Genomic DNA, 22,726 nt, shown 5'->3' with positions numbered 1-22,726 from the left:
CTGGACAGGGTTTTGCTGCGACCAGATGCATTTAGCTTAAGGCTGCTGAGAGACATGCCAGGCTCAGAGGGAAGCAACCCTGAAGATGCACGTCGCTCAGCTGGTTCCAGCCACTCTAATAGTTCGCCGCACTGAAGGGAAAGCATCCTAAGGTTTTACAAGACACCCAAATGACACATTTCAGAGATGAGTGCTAGAGCTGGTATGCCAGCGGTTCCTCTAGAGAAGACTCACAGCTAACTTGTCCCCAAGGGAACTGAATTCCAATCCCAGGACAGGCACAAGAGAGCAAGTGTGGCCTCCGTGATGACCTAGGGGACAGGGATTCACTGAAAACAACATGCCCTAATCCAATCTCAGATTCATTTTTCTCACTGGAAATTTTGCTTAAAATTGGTTTTCCTCAGGCTGGAGATATGGCTCAGAGGTTAGGAGCACTGACTGCTCTTCCAGAGGTCCTGAGTTCAAATCCCAGCAACCACATGGTGGCTCACAGCCATCTGTAATGGGGTCCAATGCCCTCTTCTCTTCTTCTGGTGTGTCTGAAGACATTGACAGTGTTACCTAAAACAAATAAATATTTAAAAATAAAATAATTGGGGGGTGGGGATTTTAGCTCAGGGGTAGAGCGGTTGCCAAGGAAGTGCAAGGCCCTGGGTTCCGTCCCCAGCTCCGAAAAAAAGAACCAAAAAAAAAAAAAATTGGTTTTCCTCTGTTAAGTGAGTTCTTGCTACCCTGGAAAGTACCACCACCTCTCACAGCAACACCACTCACCTAAGAGTAACAGCCTTTCCTTCCTCTGCAACCCCCAATGACACTGCTGTTCTTCATGAAGTCAGTGGCATCCTTCTGAAGAACAAGGACACCTCCGGTCTAGGAGCTAGGAAGTAACAAAGCCCCGTGGAATCCTTTCGATCTCCGAGGACTCAACACAAGTGAACATCTGAAACACAGGGCTTGCCCCACCTGTGACTCAAGTGTCCATTGGCTCCTCGGGCTGCCAACAAAGCCAATCACCAAAACAGCCCTAAGCCACCACAGCAGAAGGACTGGCTGTGCCTCTATACACAGTTAGCAAGGAAGCAGCTCCTTTCTGGGCCATAATTCTATTTCCCGAGAATAAAGGATACTGAGGAAAATAAACACTGCTGGGAGGATGTCCTAAGTCTAGGCAGAAATACTACTCTGGACAGCCACAGGAGAAACACAGGAGAGTGGGTCCTCTGATGCGGTCTCTCAGCAGCGTCCTAGTAGGGATCGGTCAGGGGGCAGGGCAGGCAGTGACTGCCGTCCAGTGGAGCTGTGCCCGAGCAGAGGCCAGCCGGTACAAGGACGGCAGAGAAGAGTAACCCAAAGCCAATCCCAGTGAGCCCCGGGAACACACCACACCCGACAAGGATGACACCAAGTAAACAGCTGGGTTTCTCTAGATCAGGAGCAAGAAGCTAAGGCCATGCTCCTGCTTTTCCACCAGCAGTGGCTCCAGGCCCAGGAATGTATGTGCATCCTGGAGCTGTGGCAGGCAGCTGACAACCCTTGATTCACAGAAACGCCTCAGCACTAGGACTCACCCAGCCAAGGTGCAGGGAGCAGACACCCAGGGCAAACGGGAGTTGAGTGAGACTCCACAATGCTCCATGCAACAGTTCACTGGGCAGAAAGTCCGGTGTGGCTCCGTTACCGACCTCTGGTTGGTGTTTACTTGATGACTTTTCTTGACAATGTCATCTTACAATGGGAGACTCAACCACCCTACGCTAATATAGGTATTGGAATTGAGCTTTTTAAGGACAGTAACAGGTGACTGTTAGGAAACTCTGAACCTAAATCTACATGGCAACTTTAAGCAACAAGGAAATGAAATTATGATTTATTAATTTACATAAAAATTACTTTTTACATTAAGGAATAATTTTTCCAATTGTTAAAAACAGTTTGAAGCGGTTACTACTGGGGCTCGTGGGGAAGGGTCTGCTCCTCGATCACCTGCTTTACAACCTCCGCCAGCTTTAACCGGTCCACTTTATCTGTGAATCCACGACCTGAAGAGCAAGAAAAGACCAAAGTCAACACAACTCCTTCCGAGCAAGACCCACCCACCCACACTGCCCAGCAGAAGTCCAGATGCCCTGCTTTCTGGTTCTCTAAACCAGAGATCACTCTGTCTGGCAAAGGACTCACTCACACCCAAGCACATAAAAACTCCCAAACATGTATAAGAAAGCTACAACCAGGTAGAATGATAGGCCAAAACCAAAACAGGAATGTCACAAAGGAGCAGATATGCCGACACCGACGCCATCGCCATCGCCGACGCCCCTCCCCCATCCCCCTTCCAGGCCCTGTCCTCACTGAGCTCTGGCCTCAGGACTATCTGAGTCTAAGCACAGGGCAGGGGTGTGTCTCACCATTCCAGCTAAAACTCTGCAGCGCGTCCCGCAGGAGTTTGCACTCCCGGTTGTACTTCCAGGCCTCCTGCATTACCTCATTGAGCTTCTCATCTTCATTCTCTCCTGTGGACAAGAATGGAGAAGTAGTTTCACTTTTCTGTAGCATCATGGGATTTTAGTGTTAAAAATGGAAGGACGTGCTATGCTGTCCAATTCATTAAGAAACCATAGTTCCTAGTGACTGGCTCCCCAGGGCTCTAGGCTGACTACTGTCACTGAGCTTTTCCAAGTTTCCATTTTCACGCAAATGTGATGACACCCCAGGCTGAGTGCTGGGAGTTAGAAAACATTCTGAGCAAAACATCTGGCCAAGAGAAGGAGAAAGAAAAGGCTGTGTGTCCTACCCTTTTCTTAACAACCCCTGCTTCAAAACACTCAATTTCTCTGAGTGCTCTTAAACCGCACAGGATTTAGGGAGACAGGTTAACCCAACTTTCTGTGGCCCCATCTAATATGAAGCATCTCCATCAGCTGAGAACAGCCCCTCACTTCACAGCCTGCTGAATCCCAAGGAAGCTGCAGCAGGGCTGGCGTGAGCGCGTGCAGTGTTCTCACACTCAGATATGCACTGTGTCATGGGAACGGTTCCGGGAACGGTGCAGATGGCTGTACACTATCCTTGGACCCTGCCCACCTCTCCATTCTTCTCCCTCTACTCTGTGCCTTCATTGTGAAAAGAAGACAACAGACACGGGCCCCATCCGGCACCGGGGATTAAGCCTAACCTAGAATGTCAGAGCAGACCAAAGATACAGAACTAACCACGTATCTACCCTCACACTGCCTGTATTTACTAGTAATGTGGACTCCTTTATCCATGTACTTCAGAAAGACAAATCACAAATTGAATCTGATCCTCTTGTCATATACACGTGCACACACGCAGAACATTAGTAAGTGGCATGACCTTTACCAGCCTGGGGAAGGATGCACTGGGCAATGACATCTCGAAGCTTTTCCAAGGCAACATTTGAATCCTCGGCTCCATTCTCATGGTCGTGGATATAAACACCATCCTTTGGCTTGGAGCTTTACACATGTGGGGAATGACAAGAGCAAGGTAAGACCTCAGAGCCCAGATCCAAATCGGGACCCCAGGACATTCAGAAAGTAACTACAGAATGTGTCCCACTCCTAAGGTAATTCAGAATGTCGACACTTTTGACACTTTCTTTCCATAGGAAGTCAAAGAGGGCAGACTTGGCTGAGCTCTCAGCATTCACCATCAACCGTGCCTGCCATGAAAAAGATCAAAGAGACGCGCTCACTTACCCCAGTAGCTTCCTCTTCCTCAGAATGGGGTTGTTCACAGAGTGCAGGGGTTTGAGGCTGACTTTGAGGTCCTGGATCCTCATGTTTGCCAGCTGCTCGGCATGAGCCTGCTGGATCCCTGCAACCACTGCCTGCATGTGAGACTGCCATCAGCTCAGGCCTGCCTTCGGGACCTTCTTGTTTCTGCTATGCCACCCATGTTCATCTTCAGTTCCTGGACTCACATGATTTGCCAACCTAAGCTTCCCAAGTCAGTGCTGAGTGCGGTGTGTCACTGTGCCTGACTTGGCAGCGTGTGTCCATTTGTTACTTGGCCCTAAAAAGGTGGTCTAAGACAAAGGAGAAGCACAAAGCTGACATTTGGTCAGGCAGTGGCCTCTCCCTCACGATCAGTGGACAGCAGACTGCACATGGGCCACCTCTCAATTACTCTTCTCCCCTGGCAATGGGGACAGAAGTTTCAGTGAGAATTACTAACAGTGGTGGGCGGCGGATGGCTCGGCAGTTGCGAGCAGTGTTCTCACAACTTCAGTTCCCAGCCCCTGTGTCAGGCAGCTCACAACCGCCTGTAACTCCAGCTCCAGGACTGCACCTTCCTTCTGGTCTGAGGCACCGTCTCGCACATGGCATACACATAAACAACAAAACATCTTCATATTCCTCGCAACAGTAAGTGAAAGGGTCTCTGCCTTCTTCCAGAATGATCTACATCCTCAGAGATATCCCTGTTTCTGAATCCCCACAGCATGGACGATCTGGTTTCTAAAACCCTCACTTTGTTTTGCTTGCCTTTAGAACCAGCCTGACTTCAACACCTTGCAGGGAGGGTCTTTATGCTCTGTGCCACCAAACCCACACCCTGTGAGCCATGTCCTGGATCCTGACTTTTCAGGAAACACATACTTGCCATGGTTTCCCTCTAAGCACCATATGCAGTCACCCCAACTTCCCTTCTCACAGTTTCTTTTCACACACCTTATCCATCATCAGCTGAGCAGAGGGCAGCACATTATCCAGGGCCTCTGTCGAGTTGAGCCAGGGATGGTCCAACACCCCCTCGATTGTGAGTCTTTCCTCTGGTTTGACCTTTAGAAGCCTTCAAAGAAAACATACCAACAGACACAACATGCATACACTGTCCCCAAAAGAAACAAGGAAGTTCTGGGCTGAGCTCCAAATAGCCTTGGCTTCTTCTGACTTTCTCCTAACTCCTCCCGGCCTGGAGCTTCTGGGATCAAGGCAGGATGGGACGCTAGCCACATGTAGTGCTTATGGATATATTATGGCTGAGGTTTCCTGGGCAGAAGATTGAAAGTGGTACCAGATTAAAAGTGGTACCATAAGTTTGTTCAAAAATATTCAGAGCACATCGCAGGATTCAGGAGGGAAGCCAACAGGCCTATCTGTGTTTAATCCCCAGCTGAGGTTTCTGGGAAAAGCTTCAACTACTTTTAGCTGAGAGAAGCTGTAGCACAGCTAAGGGTCATGTAGTTTCACACAGGAGATTGTGATCGAAGATGAGACTGAATCCCACCTGATGGTAGGACCTGGGCCTCTCTATATCCAGCCAGTCAACCACCACCAACACCACCACACGGCACTGTCTTCTAAGCCCAACAGTCTCTGGACCAGCCACAATTTGGTCAAACTTTGTGACCTCACATCCATTCACATAGCTTACCCCAGCACACTCCCAGGCTCTCTGAAACACCACCTCATTCCAAATGTCTGAGTCAGGATAAACCTACATCCCTTGGAGAGACCCCGGCCAGTGAGAGATCCTTATGTCAAGGAAAAAGCAGAGGAGGAAGAAGAGGGGGGAAATATGGATGAAGGTCTGAAGAATGCCCTCTGACCTCTATATGCATACATACCTACACTCACAAGAGGACACCGAGGGCTGGGCACGTGGTGTGGAAGCAGTATAAAGACTGGTGGGAAGTCAAACCCTGCTCTTACACCGGCAGAAAAAGTCCTTTATATAGTTTAGGAAATAGTCCCTCTTTATAACACACTCCCTAAACAACCACCTCACTTTTTTTTTTTTTAAAAAGATTAATGCACATACGTTATGTATGTGAGTACACTGTAGCTGTCTTCAGACACACCAGAAGAGGGCATCAGATCCCATTACAGATGGTTGTGAGTCACCACGTGGTTGCTGGGAATTGAACTCAGGACCTCTGGAAGAGCAGTCAGTGCTCCTAAACACTGAACCATCTCTCCAGTCCACCACTTCACTTTTTAAACCTTTTTTGTTTCGATATAGGGTCTCTGTAACCCAAGCTGGCCTTGAATTTATGATTCTCCCACCTTAGCTTTTCAATGTTGGCAACACAGGCAGGCATGAGCCTGCCTAGCACAGCTCACACTGGAAGGGCTGCGGTCAACAGGACAGTTCCCAAGCACAGCCTCTGCCCTGCTTCCCTTCCTCTCAAACCCCAAAAGGAAACCATGACCCCGGCACAGCAGCGCTTTCCACACGGGCAGGCAGAAGAAAATGTGTGGAGTTCAACTCTGCTTTCTTTCATCTTCTGCACCAACCCTTATGCAGTCGCTATCCCTAACTCTTTAACATTCACTTTTATGTATGAAATTCTGCCATTTCTATGCATGGGTGTAGTGCCCAAGTAGACCGGAAGAGGGCATGAAGCCCAACAGAACTGAAGTTACAGGGAGTTGTGGGCCACTAGGTGGGTGCTGGGAACCTAACTCTGGACGAACAGACAGTGCTCTTAACCACTGAACCATCCCCTCAGCCCCTGCTATCCCTAGTGCTTACTGAATCCCCATCTTAGAGTTTGTCAGAGCCCCCATCTAGCAGAGAAGACTGGGTGTGGCCCTGAAACCATCACCACACTCTGCAACAGTAGGAAAGGGACAGAAGGTCAAAGGGGCTGTCCTGAAAGCCTAGCATCGGATCCACCCCTGCTGGCTTATGTGTGAGGAAGACACAGGCTGGCATCGGATCCACCCCTGCTGGCTTATGTGTGAGAAAGACACAGACTGGCATCGGATCCACCCCTGCTGGCTTATGTGTGAGGAAGACACAGGCTGGCATCGGATCCACCCCTGCTGGCTTATGTGTGAGAAAGACACAGGCTGGCATGGACCGTGCACGCCTGCACCAACACTGAGCGTCTCAGTCCAACCTCATTACGCAGTGAGTCCTAGGCCAGCCAGAGCTAGAACAAGATCCTATTTCAAAGCAAAAGCAAAAACAAAACGTAAACAAAACAAGATGACAAAAGAAAATGAGGAGGGGAGGGGAGAAGGACACAGCAGGAGGCTGGTCACTTAGTTCACACCCATGGAGACTGGCTACAGGGCACCCCCAGGTTTACAATCTTGGGACATAATCTAGGGATAGAATAGAAAAGGAAGAGAGTTCCATTTTCTATAAATGAATAAGGAGTATAAATAAGGAGAACTTTTTTCTCTTGTTCTGGCTTTTCAAAATAGGATCTTTCTGTAGACCTGGATGTCCTGGAACTTATTCTGTAGAGCAGGCTTGGCCTTGAACTTGCAGAGACTCACCTGCCTCCCTCCGCCTCTGCCTCCCAAGGGCTGAGATTAAAAGTCCGCACCACCATGCCCGGCTCTACCATGAGGAGGCTCTAGGGACAGGGTAGCAGGAAGATGCCTACACTTTAGGGCTCCCGGCCACCCTCCCAGCAGCCCCAGACTTACTTCCTCACGACATCTTTCGCCATCTCTGAGATCTGGCTCCACTCTTCCTCTGGGAACTCAAAACTCCCTGTCATGATCTTTTTCCGCATATCCTTTGGGATGGTCCGACTGTGGTGTTTGGAGTAAAAAGGAGGGTATCCGCATAGCATCACATAAATTATCACCCCTAGGGACCACAAGTCACAGCTCTGAAACAAAACAGAAAATAACCACTCCTATTAGAAAAGAGCTTCAAATTAAGGTTCAGGTGTAGCCCCAACACACAAAGGCTGAAATCACCAAACTTCACAAGGACAGTGACAGCTGGGGCACCTGTGAGGCACCATGTACCACATGCATATGAGGCCAGCCTGGAGCAAAAAAGCAGTAGCTAAAAGCTAGCTCCCACTTCGGCATACACCGTGTCAATGTGGACCGGGGAGGACAGAGAACAGCGGCTGAGCACATGGACGTAAGATGGTGCCAAGATGGCATAAGCCACTTTGAAAAGGCCAAAGTAGTGTGACAAAGTTTGGAGGTCAAGACACTCTGTTGGCCACACATGACAACTGTGTCCTACTCTATTCTCATTAAAAGATTCTATTTGGGGCTGGAGAGATGGCTCAGTGGTTAAGAGCACTGACTGCTCTTCCAGAGGTCCTGAGTTCAATTCCCAGCAACCACATGGTGGCTCACAACCATCTGTCATGGGATCCGATGCCCTCTTCTGGTGTGTCTGAAGACAGCTATGGTGTATTCACATACATAAATAAATTTTAAAAAAATTTCTATTTGAATTGTAAAACAAACAAAAAAAGTCAAGAAGAAAAGAACGAGCAGAGCGCTCTCCAGCTACAAGCCCTGCACAAGAGTGGAGGCTTGAGTCACATTCACAACACCCATCTCTGTAACAGTTCTGGTGAGCCTCGTGCAGAGAGGCGCTTAGTCCAGAGCCACTGTCAGCAACCACACCTGGCTCAGGTGGTGTCTGGGTCTGTGGTCACATGCCCTAAAGGCTACACACCATACAAGCTCCATCAGATCAAGTGCACAGCAGGCCGAGGGTCCTCCCAGTGAGCATCTGCATCAGGGTGCTTTGATGTTTGTGCTATGTATGTCTGTGCATATGGGAGTGGGGGTACACAATGCCCATGCACTATGCACGTGAGACCAGAGCACGTCTGGTGTCCTCTAGCACTGTTGGCACTGTCTCCTTGAGAAGGGGTATCTCACTGAACCTGCCCTTTTCTGGCTAGGCTAGAGGTGGCCTGCAAACTCCACAAATGCTGTGACTGCTCCTGTCCAGAGTACAGTTTAAGCTGGGCAGTGGTGGCACATGCCTTTAATCCAGCATTCAGGAAGCAGAGGCAGGTGGGTCTCTGCAAACTCAAGGCCAACCTGGTCTCCAGGGTGAGGTCCAGGACAGCCAGAGCTACACAGAGAATCCCTATTTTGAAGCCCACCTCCCTACACACAGCAAATGCAGCTTGGTGGCCACAGAGCTGGAGCACGTGGATGCACAGCAGCTATCCCAGGCCACTGTCACCCACAGTCAGTGTGCAGGGCCCAAAGAGCAAGTCCACTTCAGAATCTGTTCACAGCTACTCCAAGACCCATGTCCAGAGACGCTGGCCTCACGGGCTGCATGGCTCAGATCAGAGAGCACCACGTAACCAAGCACTTGCTATGCTCAGAAGACACTGTCCACATCAGACAGGAGCTTTTTAAAAATGTGCCTTTTTATCTTTTTCAAATTGTCATTTCATGAAGCACCAAAGAATGGTAATGTAAACCATCAGTGTGCTTTTGAGTTTCAGATTCTCAAAAATGGCCTTTCTGTCTAAAATGAATGCCAACCGTGTCACTCCACTGCCATCACGGGATCACTTCCTATCTCATCAGATTAGAATCTTGGATTCCAGGTCACGTGCTGTATTCCAGCTGCTGCAGCATCATGAACATCTCACAGAAGAGCCACGGAGTCCACTGGGAAGGAGCCGAGCACCTCCCTTACCTTGTTGTAAGTGTAGGGCGTTGGCGAGGTAGGGATGAGGCCAGACTTCTCCTTCTGGTGCCTTCTCTGTGCTTCCAGTACCTGGGAAGGAGTTGGGCCAAGAGTTTACTGGAGATCACATCACCAGTGTTCCACAGCTTGAGCCAGACGACAGGGAGGCTAAAGACGAATGGCAATCAACAATACAAAAAGAACCCTGAGATAACCCTCAGCCTGGCATGCTGGTGTAACCTTTAGGCCCAAGTCTGGTATACACAGTGGGGACACAGCTTCAGGACATGGTGAGACCCTGTCTCGTTAACAAAACCCTTCACCAAGGAGCGAGAGCTCACGCCTCTAATTCCAGCACTCGGAAGGCAGAGGCAGATGGATCTTTTGAGTTCAAGGCTAGCCTGGGTCTACAGAGTAAGATAGCCAGGGCTCCCCAGAGAACCCCTCTTCATGTCCTCAAGCCCAGGACAACACCTATCTTCTCCCCAGTACTGTTGCCAGTCAGGATTAACTGGGGCAGCCTCAGTGTCTTACGTAACGACTAGCTCCAGCTAACAGTCTTTCTACCCAAATGAACACGGGGAGACAAGCAGTACTAGGTCAAACCCACAGTAGGCGCAGGAACCTCTCGTCAGCTGGCAGTGGTGGTGCACGCCTTTAAATCCCAGCACTAGGAGGCAGAGGCAGGCACATCTTAAAGTTCAAGGCCAGACTGGTCTACAGGGTGTTCCAGGACAGCCAAGGCTACACAGAGAAACCTGGTGGGGGAGGCCTGGGTTCAGGCAAGTTGGCAGTACATCCTAAAGAAGAGAACATGCTTACCTGAGGTGCTACATAGTAAGGGGTAAACTGGGGCGTCATCAAATCACCTTGGTCAACTTTAGCAAACCCAAAGTCACATAACTTCACAGGGGCGTCCTGAAAGAAAACAAACTGAAGTTAACACCACACAGTTGTCAGTAAACACTTTATGGAAGCCAGGTGTGGTGGCTCATGCCTGTAATCCTAGCACTGTACTCTGGGGCAGGAGGATTACCATGAGTTTGAGACCTGGCCTGGACAGGGCATCTGGAAGCTGTTCTTGGCGCAGGGCTGCAGAGTGCTCAGCACTTAGGAGCACTTCCTGCTCTTGCACAATGCCTGGCTGTGGGTCCCAGCACCCACCCATGGGTCAGCTCACAACCACTGTAACTCCAGTTCCAGAGTATCCAATGCCCTCTTCTGGCCTTCACAGGTACTGCATGCACCTGCAGGTAAAACCCTCATACACGTAAAAATCAATCAGTAATCTAAAAGTAATAGAGAAGCAGGAAATCTATGTGGTCAGCCCTGACTTATACCCGTGAGCACAGCTCTGAGTTCAGAGCCTTAACTACGGCCCTCCTCTCATCCACCCAGCCTCACAGATTAGCCATGAGCTTCATGGCAACCAGAGCAACTGACAAGCAGCATATGGGCCAAGGCAGGGATACAGGAGAAACACCGCCTATCCAGCTAACAGCAACTCAGACCTGACTTTCAAGGAACTACGTGACAGTGTGTCAATCCCTGTCTCTCCCCAAAGCTGTCCAGATAATAGTGCAAGTTTGTAAGTCCAACAAATATACCTGTACCATCCAAATCACCCATGCCATGGGTGTGCTGACATTTCTGAGCCCCTAACAAGGAAAGAGTGGGAAACTAAAGTATGAGAAGCCCATGGCTAAAACCTCCTGTGCACGGGTTCAGTACAGCAGCGGGGCGCGTAGACCTGCAATCCCAGCTATTTTACATGGGTTCCAGGCTAGCCTGGTCTACAAAGCAAGACAGTATGACAAAATTTAAAGCAGCCTGAGATGTACATCTGTTGGCACAGTGCTGTCCTACTGTGTGCTGAGTCCTGGGTTCAATCCCCACGGTGACAAACTGAATCCGGTGATGCATACCTGGAATCCCACCACTGGAAAGGAGGTGGAGGCAGGAGACGGAAGTTCAAGGCCACCTGCGGCTACACAGTGAGTTCAAGGCTGGCCTGGGACAGGCAGACTCCAGCTTAGGAAGAAACAGAACACAACAGAACACAGTGACAGCATCAAACGAAGAAAGCAATTGTTCTCACCAAAGAGTTATCCTTGAAAAGCAGATTTTCAGGCTTGAGGTCTCTGTGCGCAATGTTTAGCAAGTGACAGTGCTGTAGAGCCAGGGCTATCTGGAAAAGGGCACAGTGGACCAGTGGCCTCTTAGAAAAGCACCATCTCTAACACCCCTAGTGTGAAAGCTCAACACAAGAGAAACTAAGACAGACTGGGACACCAAGAAACAGAAATACATCGGCCTTAGTTTAACTAAAACTTATATTTACTAAACAAGCATGCCGACAAAGGGTCCTGCCAGAATAAAGCAGAGGACACATCCCATAAGATGGATGCCGGGGCCATCCCTTTACCTATGCTGTGACACGTACTGTAGGGAGCCACAGGCAGCAGCCCTTAGTAGGAAGGGCTTCCCTGTGGACAGCAGAGCTGCTCCTCCAGGTACCTGCACCCAGGGAGCTGAATGGTCCAACACCTTCCAACCAGCCAGCTTGGCTTCCTACCTCACAACAATGCATCCAAGGAGACGGCAACAGCTTTTGTTTTACAAATGATCACATCTCAGCCTTTAGTCTTAGTAATGAAAAGTGAACAGTCTAATTAAAGTTAAATAGTTCCTCAACCCTGTGATTCCTCTCAGCACCTCACATAGTGGTTACTCCTAGTCAATGAGAAAGGAGGCGTCCAGAGACACGGCAGAGCAGAGGGTGGAGAATCTGCAAGCTTTCTCACAGAGCTAACCGCTGTGCCCCGTGCTTTCCTATGGTCTGCTTGCTTGGGATGAGGACAGACCTGAGGTTTAGCTTGTCACCTCTATGAGGGCGCTGTATGGGACATAAAGTATTTCTACAGTAAACATAGTAGAATAAAAGTAAGAATCGCTCACTATTACAAAAACCTGCAGAAATGATAGGTGACTTAGGCAAGAAACATCTTGGGTACAATCGCCTGAGGACAAGTTTATACTAGAGGCCTTTCAGGTGGTATCAACAGCATCGGAAGCTACCTGCCCACAACTGTCCACAGTTAAGGCAGTGGAGCAAACTCTCACAGCAGCCCTTGGGCAAGGTGACAAGCAATTAAAAATACAGTCCTCCCTCCTAAAGTATAAAAGGAGTCAGTGGCACTTTTAGGAAAATGTCCTTTCTGATAACAAAGCAGGCAATGAGAGGCCAAATGGAGCTTCTGTTTAAGCTTCCCTTCCCCCAATGCGATTGTACTGCTTAACAAGGTGGTCGCAGTTTGGCTGTGCCCGCCTGCCCACTGGGGTTGACTTGCCTGCTTTGTTACTTGGCTGGCTTGCTTCTCTGTAAAGTGCCGGTGCTGGCTGATTCTGTGAAACAGCTCGCCCCCTTCCATCATCTCCATTACAATTAAGAGTCGAGCCCTGTTTGAAAGCATTTGATTTTGTTAAGTTTAAAAAAAAAAAAAAAAAGGGGGGGGGGGGGATTTAGGGGGGGGGGGGCTTAAAAGGAAAAAAAAAAAAAAAAAAAAAAAAAAAAAAAAAAAAAATAAAAAAAAAAAAAAAGAAAGAAAAGAAAAAGGGAAAAAACAAAAGCAAAGAAAAAGAAAAACCCTGAAGCATCAAACACTGACCTAAAGTGACCTCATCTACAATGTGCAGCCACTCTCGGAGTGCACGTAGGCCAGCCACTACAGTGCAATGGCTCTCACAGTCTTAACCAAAAGAAAGAAAAAGGAAGAGAGAGAAAGAAGCAAGAAAGAAAGCATGAGTTTCTGGTTCCTCTCCCTCACATAAACTCAAAATGCTTTCAGCATCGGAGCACACGGTAGACCACACCGACTTCTCACTGGCTTTAACAGCACAGCTCCTGTACCCTTTCCACTGTGCACCCCCAGCCTCTGAGACACTGGTCTCCCAGGCTGCCCTTACACAGGCTCTGCTCTGTAAGGTTCTGAATGCAAGGGAGGAGGCGCCTGGCTCACTGCCCCTCAGACTCCACCTCACGTGCTTCCCAAACTCCTGCAACTAGGAACAAGGACGGCTTCTTTTTTCAAAAGGCAAGTCAGGGCAGGCCCTGGGGCATTTCTGCTGCACGGCTTCTAAGACTTGGCCTGGAATGCTGGAATGACATTTAGGCCCTTCCCGCCAATTTGAAGTAGAACCTATTTCAATTCCTATGTATTTATTTAGAACATAACATAGTCTTACTATGTAGACTAGGCTAGACTGGAATGTATGATCCTCCTGCCTCCGCTTCTCAAGGGCTAGGATTATAGGCATGCACCACTTTACTTGGCTCTTTAATGTTTTCTTTTGCTTTTAACTACACACACACACACACACACACACACACACACACACACACACACACAATATTAAATCCAGGGCCTTAGGTATGCTTGGCACTCCATCACTAACCTATAATTCCCAAGCCCCAAACGTTTTTTGAAAAGAGAAAGTAATCAAAATAATGGTGGAGGAAGGGGAGCAAATGAAACAAGATTCCCCAGAGGCAACTGAACCTGGGGATGAGAGCTGAGGCACTGGTTACATAATCTAGCATTTAAAACACAAGAGAACGAGGTAGGGAAAGGAGAGGAGGGAGGGCAGGAGAAAAGCACAAGTCTACAACTATGACTTCCACATGGCCATGTATGGTGATGGCCCTGTTCAGTCTTACCTGGGGCTGGACTCATGAGGGAACTGTACACTGTTAGCAAACACTTCAATAATCTCAACTATGTTGGAGTGTGTGGCACACATCATGTGCAGGCGCACCTTAAAGAGAACACAGGAAACACCATCAAAAACTGACCACGCTCAGCCTACTTCTGTAGAAATCCTTGTCACCTAGAATACTAGGAAAAGTATTTTCCTGTCCAGACCATCGGCCTCCTCCATACAAATAAAACTGCACTAACAGATGCACTACGCCCTCTATTAACAAATGACAACGTGCACAGCTCACTCTATTTCACATTCCTGCTACTAATGTAAACTGTGAGGTGAGTGAGGACTGCACGCCAGCTCTCCACATCACTGGAGCACTCGACATGGTAACGTGAAGAGAGGAAGTATAGACAGTCTTTACACATCTCTTCACTTTCCAGAGAGCTACCTGCCTCAACTGTAAATACATATATATCCTAAGGCTCTAAGAACATTTAAACAAGGGCTGGACAGACAGCTAAGTGGTTAAGGGTGTCTCCTGCTCTTCCAGAAGAACAGACTTCAGTTCCCAGCGGGTGAGCCCATACTGTCTGGAGCACTAAAGCATCTAATGCTGTTTTCAGGCCTGCAGAGGAAAGACCACCCCCCTCCCTCTGTGTGTGCGTGCGTGTGCAAGCCAAGTAAGGAACATACCTCATTTCTAGCTTTTGGACGATCGAGAAGAATTTTCAGTGCAAACCGTTCTTGAGTAGATTTCTTTACACAGACTCTAGGTATAGAAAGGAATCACAATGGCAGTCAGGATCTCCACAGCAAGTTCCAGGACAGCACGGCCTAACAGACCCTGTCTCAGACACACAGGCAAAGGAATACAAACAATGTGCCCTGAGCAGCAGATGGCGAAGGTGAAGTCTCCTGTCTGCTCAGCCACCGAGCCACACTAGAGTCTCAGCCTCAGCAGGTAATGTCAGCTCACGACCAAAGGACTGAAGAAACGATGGCCTCTCAAAAAGGCCAGTCTTATTTCCTAACATTTTTATTTCCTTCTATTGTATGAATGTTTTGCCTGCATGTAAGTCTGTTCACCGCCTGTTCCCTGTGGAAACCGGTAGAGGGCGTCAGATGCCCTGGAGGAGCTGCTGGTGGCTGTGAGCCAGTTTATGGGTCCTAGGAATCAAACCGGGGCCTCTGCAAGAGCAGCTGCAGCTCTTAGCCTCTGACCCACCTCCAGCCCCACCTTTTACATCTTTAGAATTACATTAGATTTTTTTATTTCATGTGTGATGTACATAAGGAGGTCACAGAGAAACCTGCAGGGATCAGTTCTCTCCTTCCAGTATTATTATTGGACCAGGCCATCAGAATTGTAACAAGAACTTCTATCCAACAACCCATCTCACTGGTCCAAATATCTTAACATCTTAAAATCAGCCCATAATACTACAGACCGTGTGACTTTACTACTCAGCTGTTTCTAGCTATGAAACACTAACTACAGGCCTCTACCAAGGGGCCAGTGAGATCCACAGGACCTACACGGGGGAAGAGAACCACCTCCTGAAAGTCATCCTTAGACTTCCACACACTCACTCATAAAAATGCAACAAACAGATTAATAAAGGACACACCCACTACTTGGAGCTGGGGTAGCTCAGTGGTACATACTACTACAACAATTCAAAGCCAAATAAAAACTGCAATTTAAACTCAGGCCAACTCTGGTGGCGCATCGGGTGACTGTGGCTCGAAGCTCACTTCCTATGTCTGTTCCCAGAGCACGCACCCACTTTTCCACATTGTCTTACCTAACCGGACCACTAATTCCAGCTCCCAGTTTCTGAGTCCAATTGATACTATATTCTTCTAAAATGGAGGTCTCCTATTAAAAAGAAGAAGATGAACAAGAGAGGCAGAGGTAACTCAGCTGTAAGCTGCACTGTTGGGCAGAGGCAGCACAGCCCTGCCTCAGCACCTCCCCAGTCCGCAGGCTTCACAATCGCACACTTGTCCACATGACTGCCATCTCCTCCCAACCACTACCTCCCGATAACACAGGTTCAAAAATAAGAGAACTGCAATCCACCTTCGTGGTCTATTTAAGTAGACAAATGATGCTTTAGACAACGTATGGGACAGACATTAGGACTTTAGATAAGTGGCAGAACACTTACCTAGCATACGAGAGGCCTTCATCCGCCTCCAGCACCACTCATGTGTTCAAAAGTACAGCACAGGGCTGGAGAGATGGCTCAGCGGTTAAGAGCACCCGACTGCTCTTCAAGAGGTCATGAGTTCAATTCCCAGCAACCACATGGTGGCTCACAACCATCTGTAAAGGGATCCGATGCCCTCTTCTGGTGTATCTGAAGACAGCTACAGTGTACTCAATATATAATAAATAAATAAATCTTTAAAAAAAAAAAAAAGTACAGCACAGTAACTTGTGAGTCTTCACTACGACAATCAAGTACGCTTTCTTTCTTTTTTTTTAATTTATTTACTTTATGTATGTGAGCACACTGTCGCTGTCTTCAGACACACCAGAAGAGGGAATCAGATCCCATTACAGATGGTTGTGAGCCACCATGTGGTTGCTGGGGATTGAACTCAGGTCTTCAGGAAGAGCAGTCAGTGTTCTAACCGCTGAGCCATCCTGCCAGCCCCACCTGGCACTTTTTTAAATCTTAAAAACTAAGAGTCCAGAAAACTGTGTCAGGTATTAATAGAAGCTTACATCCTTGAACAAACTGTTCAACTTGTGTGGATGGGAGAGTGGTGGTTTGAATATGCTTGGCCCAGGGAGTTGGCACTATTAGGAGATGTAGCCTTGTTAGGGGAAGTGTGTCACTGCAGGGGTTGACTTTGAGACCCTGCTCCTGCCTGGAAGACAGTTTGCTCCTGGCTTCCTTTGGATTAAGATGTAGAACTCTAAGCTCCTCCAGAACCATGCCTGCCTGGACGCTGCCTTACTTCCAGCTATGATGATAGGGGACTGAACCTCAGAATCTGTAAGCCAACTCCAACTAAATGTTGTCCGTTTAAGAGCTGCGGTGGGCATGGTGTCTGTTCACAGCAACAGAAACCCTAAGTCAGGAGTGTGAACTCTCAGGCCTAATCTTACCAGACTAAGGATGTACCTGACAGCAGAGAGTAGCCCATCCACATTAGAGATTGAGGTTCAAACACTTGCTTTCACAGAAGGAAGCATGGCACTTTCTAGACCACTTGTCCTCAGTAATGACCCACTACCACCATTTGAGAATGTTTAAATAAAAAACAACCCAATGTCCAGGACGGAGTGGATCAAGTATGCATTCTCCATTCATCTCTCCCTGGTGGGCCATCAACATTCAATAACAACAAAACAGGCAATTCTCATACTCATGGTGTGAAGGCAGACAACTGCTTTCCATGAATATATTTAAAGCTGGACAAAATGTCAAAACAAGACTGTCAGCCAGGAGGGCTCTCTGCTCTACTCCCAGCACGCAGCAGGCAGAGGCAGGAAGGCTTCTCTGAATCCAGGGCAACCTAATCAACAATGAGTACCAGACCAGGCACAGATACACAGTGAGACCCAGTCAGTTGTCAGTTTTACAACGGAATAAACAAACTGAGAACTGTCTGTTTCTTTCTTTCTTTTTTTTTTCTTCTTCTTTCTTTTTTCTTTTTTTCGGAGCTGGGGACCGAACCCAGGGCCTTGCGCTTGCTAGGCAAGTGCTTTACCACTGAGCTAAATCCCCAACCCGAACTGTCTTTCTTAAACCCACTAGAAGTGAGGTCAAAAGCAGCAGCCAGCCTGGCTCCTCCAGCTTCCATCCTCTGTGCAAACTGCCCAAAGCAGTCAGTGGGGTTGCTTGCCCCCAGCACAGAGCTGTGTGACAGCTAACAATGCTGCTGCTCTAGGGGACAGGAAAGAAAACAGAGGGCAGCATAGGTGAGACCAGGTAATGTGGGAGAGAAGGCACAGCTGTGCTGAGCTCAGAGACAATGGCCCTGGCCAGGAATGCAGAATATGTGGGTTTAGAGGGCAAATTGCTACACAGAGCCATAGAAGGAGGCCAAAGTGAGCCCTCCACAAAACTGATACATGGACAGGAGGGAATCAAAGGCCAGTGAAAAAAATCTAAAGCCAAAAGTGACTTTGCAAATCAGCTCCATTCTGAAAGGACTCCAGAACCACAGGGGTTGAGTGGCAGGGGATAAAAGCCTCAGAAGTTCTCAGCCCATATTAGAGGCCAAGAACAACAACCCTGATCTGACATTAGCATGCACAAGGAAAATAAATTTCCCTTTAATTCTAGGCAGCTACAAATACGGGAAGAGTCAGAGTCCAGAGTCACTATGTTATGGAGTGTCCAATTTTTCTACAAAAATAGTAGATATATAAAAACGCAAGAACTTATCATCTTATGTGGTGTTGGTGGGAATCAGCAGCAACTATCTCTGACTACTGGATACAAATTGATCCGCTTTGAAAAGATATAATGGGGGCTGGAGAGATGGCTCAGCGGTTAAGAGCACCCGACTGCTCTTCCAGAGGTCCTGAGTTCAATTCCCAGCAACCACATGGTGGCTCACAACCATCTGTAATGAGATCTAATGCCCTCTTCTGATGTATCTGAAGACAGCTACAGTGTACATATATATATGTATATATATATATATATATGTATATATGTATATATATATATATATAATAAAATGAATAAATCTTTTAAAAAAAAAAAGAAAGAAAAGATATAATGGACTCTGTTTTGTTTTGAGACAAGTCTCACTATGTAGCCCAGGCTGGCTTACAACTCTCTATGTAGACCATGCTGGCCTTGAATTCAGAGTTCCAGGCCTCTGCCTCCTAAGAGCTTAGCTTAATGGTGTGCCTCCCCTTGTCCTACCTTTCTGTTTTTAATTATGTGTGTGCTCTGTTGGTCAGAAGAAGGTGTCAGATCCCTCAAAGCTAGTTACAGAGTGCTGTGACCGTGAGCCACTAGTGTGGCCACTAAAAACCAAATTGGAGCCTCTACAGAAGCAACCCATCCTCTTAAGCACTGAGCCATCCATCTCTCCAGTCCTCAAGAAAGAGTTCCGTTTTTTGTTTATTTTTTTTTTTTAAATATGCCCAAAAGAGGATTCAGTAGCACCTGCCAACAAGCTGACTCGAATTCTTGGACCCCACATGACAGAAGGAGAGCCAACTTCCATGTGTGTACATATGTACCCACATACATACATACATACACCGACACACATACACTTAAAATGACTAAAGGACAGTAATATTGATACTGAGTCAGAACTAAGGACTTTTCATTTCTCTTTTGTTTTGTTGAACTGTTTTTCCTAAATGACAAATAAAATTGTCAAATACCCAAAAACATGAAGAGTGTTGACCCAAAACAAAACTGTTACTGGCAATTAAAAAAAAATCTAAACAAAGTGGACTTCAGTGGGCGGGGGTGGCACACAACCTTTAACCCCAGCACTCACTCAGGGAGGCGGAGGCAGGTGGGTCTCTGAGTTTGAGGCCAGCCTGGTCTACAGAATGAGTTCCACAACAACCAATGCTGTACAGAAATACCCTCCCTCAAAAAACCAAAAGGACAGAAAAGAAAAACAATCTCTTCTACTTGGGCCAGACTGGAGTTATTTTAATTTATGTACTTATTTATAGACAGAGTTTGTAGCTCCAGGATGGCCTCTTAACTCTGTGGCCAAAGACAGCCCTGAACTTTTTCTTCTTTCAGTTTTTGGGTGTGTGTCCCCCAAAGATCAGAGACAACTTGCCAGAGTTGGCTCTCTCCAACCATGTGGGTCTAAGGATCTTACTCTGGTAATCAGGCTTGGGCTCAGGCTCCTCCTACCCGCCAAATATTAAATCATAGCATTGGCCGGAACCCTCAACTGATCCTCCTACGTGGGGATGACAGACTTGCACCACCGTGTCAGTTTTATGCAGTGCAAGGGAGCAAACACAGGGACTCATGCCTGGCTAAGTACTCTACCAGCCGGGCTATATTCCCAGTCCCATTTGGGATAGTTTTAGAGTACTGGGCACTTTTAACTCCTCAGAAGTAAACTCTTGGTTCTTGAGAATAGACAAGAGAACAGAAGGATATGAACGCACAGAGGAGGGAAAAGACAAAGAATAGGTTTTGAACAAAGGTAAACCAACTCCTGAAGCTAAGGTCTCAAACAAGCTTGTTTCAGACCCATCAGGAAGGATCAGAGCCACTGCCAAGTGTTGCAGTGGATCACCAAGAAGCACTTGGAGGCGGTGGAAACATGAGAGTCCTAAGAAGCACTCTGAATTCTACTCATATCAAGTATTTCCACACTACTCAACTTCGTTCTAGCTGAGCACAAACTGTATCAACCAAGGAAACTAGAGAGAACCAGAGACTCACCCTACATAAGCAAACACTCTGGGCCTTCAAAAGCGATCCCCTTCCCGGGAAGTCTGAAACCCGAACTTACTAGGTGCTAGTGACTAGAACCTCTACCGCTCATCCAAATTCTCTCGATTTCCCAAGGCCGACGCCGGAAACAGTAGGAGATGAGTTGCATCTCCCGCTTACCTTGATGGCTTTCTCCATGTTGCTATCCTCCGACATGCTCCCCTGGGCTCCCACAGCCCGAAGCGGCGAAGGCTGCGCGGCTGTCCGGTCCCCTGGCAGCCGAGGAAGCAGAGGGCTCGGAGCTCGGGTACCCGGGACTCCGGGAGACGGGCAGCGCCCGCCCCTGGGGACCGGAGGAGATGAAGGCCCGGGTGCCGGCTCGGCTTCCACAGGCGGCTCTAGGCTGGTGGGGGCGGTGGCGGCGGCAGCGGCGGCGGCCCCTGGGGACAAGCCTTTGTGCTGGGCCCCGCGCAGCCGCTTCCCGGCCTCATCCCCAGCCGGGGAGGCAGGCTCCCGGGGCAGGGCGAGACGGGGAGGGGCCCGGCCTGGAGCGCCGTGCGGGGGTTTTGCGGGGCCGCCGCTTAGGCCCGGGCTCGCCAGGTCCTGAGGAGAAGTCTGCGCCGCCGCCGCCGCCGCCGCCGGCACCAGCACCGTAGCGAAGCCGAAGCCGAGCCCCCCGCCGCCGCTGCCGCTACCGCCGCCGCCGCTCCCACCGCCGCTCCAGCGCCACACATCGCCGGGACGCCTGCGCCGGGCAGCCCGCCGGCCGCCCGCCCGCGCCGCACCCTCTGCAGCCCCATGCCACCCCTGTTGCCGCCCGGCTCTGCTACCACACAGTGCCGCGCGCCCCTCGCCGGCATCCGCCGGGCTTTCCGAGGCTTCCCCGGGCCGCGTGGTTGATGTGCAGGCGCCCGCCGGGCCTCCCCGGGGCGCGCCGCAAGCAGCACAGGCCCCCGGGCCTTCCACTAATGAGGCGCTAAGTTAATGACGTAAGAGGGCGCGCCGGCTGGCTTGCGCGGAGAGAAGCGGAACGCAGGCGGGACGCATGCGCGGGAGGCCGCTGTCTTGTGTCCATCCAGAAAAAGCCTGTGACTGCAGCCAAGGAGTAGTCAGGGAACTGGGACAGTGACTCGGGACGTACAGAAACCTTGCTATGTGGGAACCAACCGGATTGTGCTTATCTTGTCAGCTGTTTGGGGGTCGGGATGTAGCTGCCTGCTACCGCCCCCTCAGCACCCCGAGGAGTTTCCCTAGACTTTGGAAGGGGGAGAGAGGGCGAGTTCGTGGCTTCCACGCTGACAGTTTTAGGACTAGCCAGTTTATGAAGCAGAATTGAAGGCTTTATTAAATATTACTTAAATGGAAGTTTATCCATGAGAGAGTCATAAGAGATGAGAGTATAAAGAAAGGAGTTTTAGTACTCGTCCTTTCTGTTAGATTTCTGAGGCAGCGCAAAAGGACAGACAGGGAACAGAAAAAGATGGAAGCCTGACCTTTAGCAGTGAAGACTGTGTTTACTGTTGCGCACAGCAGGGGGCATACTCCCCTCTAGTAAGTTGGACTAGTTTAGCAGAGAAAAAGGCTGGCTTCCTCGAGCCTTTACAGTGAGGGGCTTAAGAATGAAGAAATATGGGGGAGGGGCCACTCCCCATTTCATTTTATGAAGTTATCTAAATCAGTTTAGGAATTAAAATCAAAAGTTCCAAATTTGGGCCAGCAGAGGCCTTTATCCAATGTGTATTGAGGCTAGATTGGGACCAAGAGCTGAGCAAGTTAGTTTCTTGAGGTCTCCCAGATAGAGCTCTTTTAGATTAGCCTTCAGCCAGGCTAACTGTCGTTTGGAATGGGCAATTTGGAACCCACGGCAGGTGTGTAACCAGGGTAAAACACGGGTTAAGTTGAGCCACCCAGGGGCATTCCTCAGATTTTTGATTAACCAAATGTAATGAGCATAGTTTTTTTTTTTTTTTTAAAGACTTTAAACCTGCAAAAATAGTCTAGTTAGGAACTTCACTACACCTACCAAAGCTGCACCTGATAACCAGGACCCAATCATTTCACCCAAGATACACAGCCCTAGAACCCCATGGTCCCCACTGGACAGTATATAAACAGAGACCAAGAGCAATGTTCTGTGCATCTGGAGAGACCTTGATCAGCCCTGCAGCTGGATCATTTTCCCCAGGGTCCTGACCCTGTTATGTCCAGTTCTCGGGAACCCCAAAACA

General features: G+C 48.7%; 1 protein-coding gene across 3 annotated transcripts; it reads right to left on the bottom strand.

Moving 5' to 3' along the window:
- Positions 1–1,854: 1,854 nt before the first annotated feature.
- On the bottom strand, positions 1,855–21,427 carry Mapkapk5 (MAPK activated protein kinase 5). 3 transcript variants are annotated; one of them, XM_032886682.1, is made up of 14 exons: positions 20,679–21,423; positions 15,909–15,982; positions 14,797–14,872; positions 14,114–14,211; positions 12,747–12,855; positions 11,495–11,584; positions 10,219–10,314; positions 9,406–9,486; positions 7,413–7,600; positions 4,698–4,818; positions 3,723–3,853; positions 3,358–3,479; positions 2,409–2,513; positions 1,855–2,042 (listed from the first exon to the last, which is right to left on the bottom strand). In XM_032886682.1, exons 1-14 carry the CDS (start codon positions 20,712–20,714, stop codon positions 1,948–1,950), a joined length of 1,422 nt encoding a protein of 473 aa, XP_032742573.1. In that variant the 5' UTR covers positions 20,715–21,423; the 3' UTR covers positions 1,855–1,947. The 3 variants fall into 3 exon arrangements, with proteins under 3 accessions (XP_032742573.1, XP_032742574.1, XP_032742575.1); XM_032886683.1 differs by having other exon boundaries at positions 3,364–3,479; XM_032886684.1 differs by lacking the exon at positions 14,114–14,211 and having other exon boundaries at positions 11,495–11,580; positions 20,679–21,427.
- Between the last annotated feature and the right edge of the window lie 1,299 nt (positions 21,428–22,726).

The sequence above is a fragment of the Rattus rattus genome, chromosome 16 (genome assembly GCF_011064425.1).
Source record: "Rattus rattus isolate New Zealand chromosome 16, Rrattus_CSIRO_v1, whole genome shotgun sequence".
Lineage (NCBI taxonomy): Eukaryota > Metazoa > Chordata > Mammalia > Rodentia > Muridae > Rattus > Rattus rattus.
The sequence above is the reverse complement of the archived record's forward strand: the minus strand, read 5'-3'. Positions and strand labels throughout refer to the sequence as shown.